At 49.0% G+C, this 9299-nt stretch overlaps 1 protein-coding gene across 1 annotated transcript in view; it reads left to right on the top strand.

Annotated features, from left to right (window-relative positions):
- The first annotated feature begins 1007 nt into the window (after nt 1-1007).
- CUL5 (cullin 5) overlaps nt 1008-9299 on the top strand; it is a 73622-nt gene continuing 65330 nt past the window's right edge. The window contains exon 1 of the mRNA XM_054015526.1: nt 1008-1284. Coding sequence (XP_053871501.1) covers nt 1261-1284 — 24 coding nt within the window. The 5' untranslated portion in view covers nt 1008-1260. The remainder of the gene's footprint in view (nt 1285-9299) is intronic.

Genomic DNA, 9299 nt, shown 5'->3' with positions numbered 1-9299 from the left:
GGATGGATAAGGGTGGGCTCTGGGCTGGGTTCAGGGCTCTGCTGGGGATGGATAAGGGTGGGCACTGGGCTGGGCTCAGGGCTCTGCCGGGGATGGATAAGGGTGGGCACTGGGCTGGGCTCAGGGGGCAGGGCTCTGCCGGGGATGGATAAGGGTGGGCACTGGGCTGGGCTCAGGGGGCAGGGCTCTGCCGAGGATGGATAAGGGTGGGCTGGGGTGTAGGGGGCTGGGGTGTCCCGGGGATAGATGGGGGTCTGGGCTCAGCGGGCAGGGCTCTGCCGGGGATGGATAAGGGTGGGCACTGGGCTGGGCTCAGGGCTCTGCCGGGGATGGATAAGGGTGGGCACTGGGCTGGGCTCAGGGGGCAGGGCTCTGCCGGGGATGGATAAGGGTGGGCTCTGGGCTGGGTTCAGGGCTCTGCCGGGGATGGATAAGGGTGGGCACTGGGCTGGGTTCAGGGGGCAGGGCTCTGCCGGGGATGGATAAGGGTGGGCTCTGGGCTGGGTTCAGGGCTCTGCTGGGGATGGATAAGGGTGGGCACTGGGCTGGGTTCAGGGCTCTGCCGGGGATGGATAAGGGCGGGCACTGGGCTGGGTTCAGGGGGCAGGGCTCTGCCGGGGATGGATAAGGGTGGGCACTGGGCTGGGCTCAGGGGGCAGGGCTCTGCCGGGGATGGATAAGGGTGGGCTCTGGGCTGGGTTCAGGGCTCTGCTGGGGATGGATAAGGGTGGGCTCTGGGCTGGGTTCAGGGCTCTGCCGGGGATGGATAAGGGTGGGCACTGGGCTGGGCTCAGGGCTCTGCCGGGGATGGATAAGGGTGGGCACTGGGCTGGGCTCAGGGGGTTGGGCTCTGCCGGGGTCGAAGGGAGTCAGGGCAGGGCGCTCCCTGCGAGGCGCCGCCCGGCCAGCAGAGGGCGCTGCAGCCGGAGCCTCCCGCCCCAGCCTCTCCCCTTGGCGGCGGAGCCGGCTCCTCGGCGCCGCATCATGTGGGCCAGGCCAGCCCTTGCACGGAGCCGCGGCCGCGGCCGAGTGTCTGCTGGGTGGGCGCCGCCATGAGGCGCTGAGCGGCGGCTGCGTGGGGAGGATCGAGCCGGCCGCAGCCCCGAGTCTCCGCCCGGCCTTGTCCCGAGCGAAGCCCCGTCCGCTGCGGGGCGGGTCCGGCCGGCGGGAGCGCGGGGCCATGTGAAGCGGAGCGGCCCGGAGCCCGCGCCCGGAGCGAGGAGCCGCCGCCGGCCCCGAGGGGCCCCCGCGGGGGGAAACATGGCGACGTCTAATCTCTTAAAGGTGCGACCCGGGCCCGCTGCCCGGGCAGGGCCCGCTGGGGGGACCCGTGTCTCGGTCCGCCGGTGGCGGCGGGGCCTGGGGGCAGCTCCTGGCGGTCCCCAGGGCCCGTCGCTGCGGGGCGGGGGCGGGGGAGGTGGGGGAGCGCGGCGGCCGGGCAGAGGAAATGTGGGGGAGCGAGGGGGCAGCCTGGAGTGGGGGAGGGGCTGGGGTGTAGGGAGAAAGGGGGAGCAGAGGAGAAGGGGGGACAGTGGTGACGGTGGGAGGGACAGGGGCTGTGCGGGGTCAGAGACCTGAAGGGGGAAGCATAGAAGAGCTTGTCTCTGAAGTTTTAGTGTCCAGTATGTTGTAATATTTTGGGGTTGGGGGGAGGGCTTATAAAAACCTTCATCTTCCCCTATGCTGGTGGCTGTGTGGGCTCGAGAGACACGGATCTCTCTCCCCTGTCCCCTTCGCTCCAGTACTAAACTTCACACAGTCTAACGCCCCCCCCCCGCCCCGCCCCCATCAGATAAATGTGGGGAAAGTATACGGTGACATATTTTAGACAGGACACTGTTTAATTCTCTTCTGCATTAACAAAGAAACTCTAGACACACAGCAAATGATTTTTAGATAGAGTTTGAAATGATTGTACCGTGAGTAAGTATTGTTTGCATCACCACCATGTTCAAAATTTGAGGGGTGCAGTTTACCTGGAAGGAAAAAAACACTGAATATGTACCATTTATTTAAGCAACATTTTTTACATAATCTAGTGTTTCCATAAATTTTTGGTATATGATGATAAACATCAGTGAACATTGACATAATATTACTCCTGAGGGCATTCTGTGCCAAAAAATTAAAAATTCAGCCCACAATATTTTAAAATTCTGCAAGTTTTATTACTAAATAAATGAAGAGGCTCCAGCACGGCGGTGGGGAGCACGGGCCACTGGCTGCACAAAGGTGGGAGATGACCCTACAGCCCCCCTGGGACACGGACTCAGTGGTGAGGCTGTACCTGACCCTGACACAGCACAAGGCCTGGACCTGCCCCAAAACCACCCTGGGGCCTTGCCCTTTTGTGCCAGGTGCACCAGGTGTGGGGCAACCAGGTTCAACGAGGCAGGATCCAAGTGTGGAGGGGATCCAGGTGTGGAGTGAGAGGATTCTGTGTGAGACAATCTGGGTGTAGGCAGTTCAGTGGGGGGGTCTAGGTGTAGGGGGATCTGGATTCACAGAGGCTTGTTGGGGGTGGGGTTCCAGGTGCAGGGGCAATGGGACTCTGTTGGGGCTTCCAGTTGAAGGTGGTTGGGGCTCAGTGGAGGGGTCTGGGTGTGGGCTTCTCAGCAGGGGGGCCTGGGTGCTGGGGGAGTGGAGCTTGATGGGGTTGGGGTCTGGGTGCAGCTAGTTGGGGGTAAGTGGCATCGGGGTCTGGATGTGGGGACTCAGGGGGGTAGGGCTCATCAGGGTGGGGGTTTGAATAAAGGGAGCTCTGGGGGGGTGGTCTGGGTGGGGATCTGGGTGCAGGGGGCTCCAAATGCAGGGGTTGAGCTTCAGTGGGGTGGGGCTCAGGTATGGAGGGCCAGAGGGGTTCTGGGTGTATGGAATGAGGCTTGGCGGGGGTGTCTGGGTAAGGGCGGTCTGGATGTAGGGGGTTGGCCAAATGGGACAGCAGCTCCCCGCAGCTGAGGAGCGATGGGGGCAGGAAGCAGAGGAGGATGCTGCGCTTCCTGCAGCCGGGGGAGGTTTCTGGGGTTGGGTTTGACACAGCCCGAGCCACTCCTTGCAGGGGAAGAGGAAGTCCAGTCCTCTCCTACCTCCAGCCCAGCCATGACTAGCAGCTGATCCCGACTCAGGGTAGGAGCCCCTGGCTGGGGTGTCCCCAGCCCTGCAGTGATTTACCTCTCTGCCAGCTGTTTAGGATACCTGAAACGATGTACCTGTGTTGCTAGAGTGGTGTGTGACTGCTCTTGCAGCTTCCCTGTCAGAAAGTCATTTTTCTTCAAGGAAGCAAAGAAATCTGCGGGAGACAAGAATTCGTGTGTGCAGAATTCCCCCAGGAGTAATAGCCCTGATCAGTTAAAATTGCAGAATTCCAAAACCACTGTGTTGCTATGAAACAAAATGCCCAAGAGGGGGAAATGGGGACATAGTATGATTATTTGAAGGAGTCCTATTTCAGAATGCTAGGTCCAAACAGCCTATATATTTGGCCATGTTTTACTTCAGCACTGTGTGTGTTGTTACTTATAGTATGTTTAGAGATTTTGAATAGATTGACATTTGCTTTGGGAAAACATTAATTACATGGTCTTATAAACAGATGTAAGAAAGTTTAGCATCTCAGAGTTGATAGTATTTCACTTTAAATCTTCTAGAAAATAATTCCTACAATTGGGGGAGAGTGCAGTGTAAAGCCCTGATTCTGTTAGTTGTGGAATAGTAATATCTGCAAAACTGGTTTTGAAAAAGTGTTTATAATCACATGCTAAATATACAAAGATGCAGGCTCAACACAGATGATCTAGATATAGATGCCTGGTAGATAACTTGCTGGTGTCTATAAAGCTTTTAGATAATTAAGTTAGTAGTAATTGAATGGTAGTTTGCCTTTTCCATCAGAACATCTCAAAACCCTGTACAAAGACAAATATGAACCCTTTTTACTAAAGGGGAAACTGAGATAGAGATTGATTTACAGGAAACCACACAGCAGTCCGTTGAGAGATCTGGGAGTAGAAACATTCTTGACTCCCAGTCTTGAGGCTTAAAAAACTACTACACTTAAAGCATATTAACACAAAACTAAGGTTGACTGGCAGTGTCTCATATCCTTTCAGAATATAAGATGCACCTATACTTCAACCTTCTGAACACTCTACAATACAGAGTTCAACTTAGGCCAGGTCTACACTAGCGAGCTTACTCCGGCACAGCTGTACTGATGCAGCTGTGCTACTGTAAGATCACTTGTGTAGCCACTCTATGCCAATGGGAAACGTAATAAAACCACCTCCGATCGGCGGTAGCTATGTTAGTGGGAGAGCGTCTCCTGCTGACATAGTGCTGTCCACGCCAGCGCGTCTGTCGGTGTTTTTTTTTCTCACAACCCTGAGCCACTGAAGTTATACTGACAAAAATGCTAACTAATGTAGACATAGCATAACATTTCACCCCCTTCCTTTTTGGGGGGGAGGTGGGGGTTGTGGTATGTGGGAATTGCAGAACCGCTAGCTTTGTTATCAGTCACCTCCACGTCCTGGCATTCCACTAGGCATGTCCAGAAAACAAGGGAATACGAGTTGCACCACATTCTAACCCTCTTGCATATTCTCAGTGCTCAGCAGAACCCCATATCAGTACCCATATTCACGCATTGCTCGGCATCCTTTCTGTCCTCTGTGCTGCATTGTGGCTCTGGGGAGTTCCAGCTGTTTGGCGGCCCACATCTGATACTACTGCTATACAAATAAATAATAACTGAAGGTGTTGTCCCATAGGTAATATTTAGGATTAGAAAGAAAAGGTGTTAACATTTGGCTAGTCCTTGGAGGAGGGAGAAGGCCAAGTGGTTGAGTGTAGGTCTGATTTAGGTAGCTTCTGTTCATTAAATTGTACCTTTATCGTAGTAAATACAAGACCTAAGAGTTTCCCTCTCATTCCTTGTGCACTTTCCCCAGGGTTCTCTATTTGCTTGGGAAGTGAAGTGAAATGAAATATGACTTCCCCCACGGGGGCAGTGGATGCCTTGACACTAGCTGAGTTGAAACCTGACTGGGTGATGTCAGTTTGGAATGGATCAATACAATAATTTGAGCCTCAGATATGCACCTTCCTTCCCCCGCAAAATGAAGAATAGTAATTTTGATATCACATTAATTTTTTTTATTGGGATGTTGTGTTTTGAAAACACTTTGCTCAAACAACCTCAAAGTTGGCCAACTAGTCCTTCCCTGGACCATGATGAGGCACAGCAAATTTCAAGGCAATCTCAATATACCTGTGGATTTTAGAGCACTTATCAAAATCAGTTTGTTTTGTAAATCAGTAAGATGGTCTCTGCCTTATCTGTAGTGGTGCTACACTCCTCTAATATAGGACTCGGATTGCAGGAGGCAGTTCTTTGTGTCTGTATTTAAATATTTCTAGAGTTCATTGCATAAAACTGGAGCAATTATGAGACTTACATGAATTGTGGTTATTTCAGAAGTATATTTGCTACTCTGTAAATGACTGCATTACAAAACGTAGTAAAGATGCTCAAACTAGTGCAGGGATCTCATAGTTGCTTTCTGGAACTTTGAAGTAGAGAGAGGCCAAATACATAACAGGATTTTTAACTCCCAAAGTTCAGGCATGTTCAGATCCATGGTTTTCATTCAGATATCACGGTATATCAATACTGTGGTCTCCTCAGAGCCCTTGATGGTACAGGGAGCAAGAAAATATGGTCCCTGATTGTGCAATTGGATCCATGTGGACAGAACCTTGTATCTATGTAGATCAGGGGTAGGCAACCTATGGCATGCGTGCCAAAGGCGGCACACGAGCTGATTTTCAGTGGCACTCACGCAGCCTGGGTCCTGGCCACCAGTCCGGTGGGCTCTGCATTTTAATTTAATTTTAAATGACGTTTCTTAAACATTTTAAAAACCTTATTTACTTTACATACAACAATAGTTTAATTCTATATTATAGACTTATAGAAAGAGATCTTCTAAAAACGTTAAAATGTATTACTGTCACGCGAAACCTTACATTAGAGTGAATAAATGAAGACTCGGCACACGACTTCTGAAAGGTTGCCGACCTCCGATGTAGATTCTCATAGGAGTGAAAGGAGCTGCATGCAGGTGTAAGTATACCCTTGCAGATTTAGTTAGGGATTGGGGCATAAGCTTAGTCTGGATTCTGTAGGAAACCTGCTATGTTTTTTCCCCTTCCCCTGTTTAAATCCTGTATTTTATCCCATTTACCTCTTATTTCAACCATTCTTCTCCAACCTCTCATCCCTGGCAACCTGCAGTATACCAGCTAGTTTTGATCTCTATAACTTACAGTAAATATTTCCAGCTGCATATTCTGGGTGTCTCGTCTTGACTATTTCGTAATAGGACTTCCTTAAAATGTCAGCAAGGAATATATGCCAATTGCCGTTTTATAGTGGAGGCCTTCTTGTCGTTAACATTGCCTAACCCTCAATATCTGCCGGTAAAGCCCCATTCTTCGGCTCGTCGATAGTTGCTCGGTATTCAGTAGTAACTGCAGTGCAATCACAGCACCAATTGTGAGAGCTGCCAGACAGTAGAGGTTGGTCAAATTGCATGCTAAATTTGAAGTTGATGTGAGAGCTGGATTTAAGCATCCTTTAGGCCCCATATTTGACATCCAGGAGCTAGTACAAGACCAGCACAGTAACATACATGTTAAAAGAATTAGGAGTCCCTGTGGCACCTTAGAGACTAACAAATTTATTTGGGCATAAGCTTTCGTGGGCTAAAATCCACTTCATCCGATGCATGCAGTAGAAAATACAGTAGGAAGATACAGAGAACATGAAAAAATGGGAGTTGCCGTACCAACTCTAACAAGACTAATCAATTAAGGTGGGTTATTATCAGCAGGAGAAAAAAACTTTTGTAGTGATAATCAGGATGGCCCATTTCAAACAGTTGACGAGAAGGTGTGAGTAACAGGGGGAAAATTTGCATGGAGAAATAGTTTTTAGTTTGTGTAATGTCCCATCCACTCCCAGTCTTTATTCAAGCCTAATTTAATGGTGTCCAGTTTGCAAATTAATTTCAGTTCTGCGGTTTCTCATCGGAGTCTGTTTTTTTTGTTGAAGAATTGCGACTTTTAGGTCTGTAATTGAGTTTCCAGGGAGGCTGAAGTGTTCTCTGATTGGTTTTTGAATGTTATAATTCTTGACGTCTGATTTGTGTCCATTTATTCTTGTGGGTAGAGACTGTCCGGTTTGGCCAATGTACATGGCAGAGGGGCATTGCTGGCACATGATGGTATATATCACATTAGTAGATGTGCAGGTGAACGAGCCCCTGATGGTATGGCTGATGTGATTAGGTCCTATGATGGTGTCCCTTGAATAGATAACGTGGACAGAGTTGGCAATGGGCTTTGTTGCAAGGATAGGTTCCTGGGTTAATGTTTTTGTTGTGTGGTGTGTGGTTGCTGGTGAGTATTTGCTTCATGCTGGGGAGCTGTCTGTAAGGGAGGACTGGCCTATCTCCCAAAATGTGTGAGTGAGGGATCGTCCTTCAGGATAGGTTGTAGATCCTTGATGATGTGCTGGAGAGGTTTTAGTTGGGGGCTGAAGGTGGTGTTCTGTAACTTTCTTTGTTGGGCCTGTCCTGTAGTAGGTGACTTCTGGGTACTCCTCTGGCTCTGTCAATCTGTTTCTTCACTTCAGCAAGTGGGTATTGTAGTTTTAAGAACGGTTGATAGAGATCTGGTAGGTGTTTGTCTCTGTCTGAGGGATTGGAGCAAATGCGGTTGTATCTTAGAGCTTGGCTGTACACAATGAATCGTGTGATGTGGTCTGGATGATGTGAATGACCACACAACACCATCAGGGGCTCGTTCACCTGCATATCTACCAATGTAATATATGCCATCATGTGCCAGCAATGCCCCTCTGCCATGTACATTGGCCAAACCGGACAGTCTCTACGCAAAAGAATAAATATATCTCTTCCTACTGTATTTTCCACTGCATGCATCTGATGAAGTGGGCTTTAGCCCACGAAAGCTTATGCCCAAATAAATGTGTTAGTCTCTAAGGTGCCCCAAGTACTCCTCGTTCTTTTTGCTGATACAGACGAACACAGCTATCACTCTGAAACCTGTCATACGTGTTAAAGTTAGAGACAAGGAGGGTGAGGTAATATCTTTTATTGGACCAACCTCAGTTGGTGGAAAGAACAAGCTTTTGAGCTTCACAGAGCTCTTCCTCAGATCTGTGGAAGGAAGGAAACTGAAGTGTCCAAGCTAAATACAAGGTGGGATAGATTGTTAAGCATAAAGGGTTCACACATGTTGTAGGACAGTGGTTCTTAACCTTTTTTTACCCAAGTACCCCTAAACTTAAATAGACAAATCTGCGAACCCACAATCAGAAGCGATGCATAGAGGTGTCACATGCCCCCAAGATTTCTGCCTTCCATTTGTCCCTGCTCACTGAAGTGCTGATGTAGCAGGGCAGAGCTGTGGTGTGTCTCCTTGGCTAGCTGCTGCCTGCTCGTGGAGTCAGTGGCTGTGACACAATCCCTTTTGATGGCAGGGGGAGAGCTCTCTTCTGCTGTGATCCTGCAATTTTTGGTTGCATCCCCCGCCCCAAACCCAGACAGGCTGGGTGGCCTGCTGAAGTGAGTCAGGAGTGGAGGTGGCACCTGGGGCTGACACCTGGTTTATTTTGTCAGAACCCCTGAAACCTGCTCGTGGACATCCCCCCCCCCCCCCCCCCCCACACACACACAGTTGAGAACCGGTGTTGTACGAGACCACTTAAAATGAAATGGGCAACTAACACCCCTACAGTTCTAGAACAATGGACGATTAGTAGATAGCAGGGTATGTAGTAAGTAGGGCTGTGAATTAATCACGATTAACTCACGATTAATTCAAAAAAATTAAGCGCGATTAATCACGCCTATAACAATAGAATATCAATTGAAATTTATTAAATCTTTTTGGATGTTTTTCTACATTTTCAATATTGATTTAAATTACAACACAATACAAAGTGCACAGTGCTCACTTTATATTATTATTTTTGATTAAAAATATATACACTGTAAAAATAATAAACAAAAGGAATAGTATTTTTTTTTAGTTCACCTCATACAAGTACTGAAGTGCAATTTCTTTATCGTGAAAGTGTAACTTACAAATGTAGATTTTGTTTTTGGTTACATAACTGCACTCAAACGAAACTGTAAAAGTTTAGCGCCTACAAGTCTACTCAGTCCTACTTCTTATTCTACCAGTCGCTAAGACAAACAAGTTTGTTTACA

Source organism: Malaclemys terrapin, chromosome 1, assembly GCF_027887155.1.
Source record: "Malaclemys terrapin pileata isolate rMalTer1 chromosome 1, rMalTer1.hap1, whole genome shotgun sequence".
Lineage (NCBI taxonomy): Eukaryota > Metazoa > Chordata > Testudines > Emydidae > Malaclemys > Malaclemys terrapin.
The sequence above is the reverse complement of the archived record's forward strand: the minus strand, read 5'-3'. Positions and strand labels throughout refer to the sequence as shown.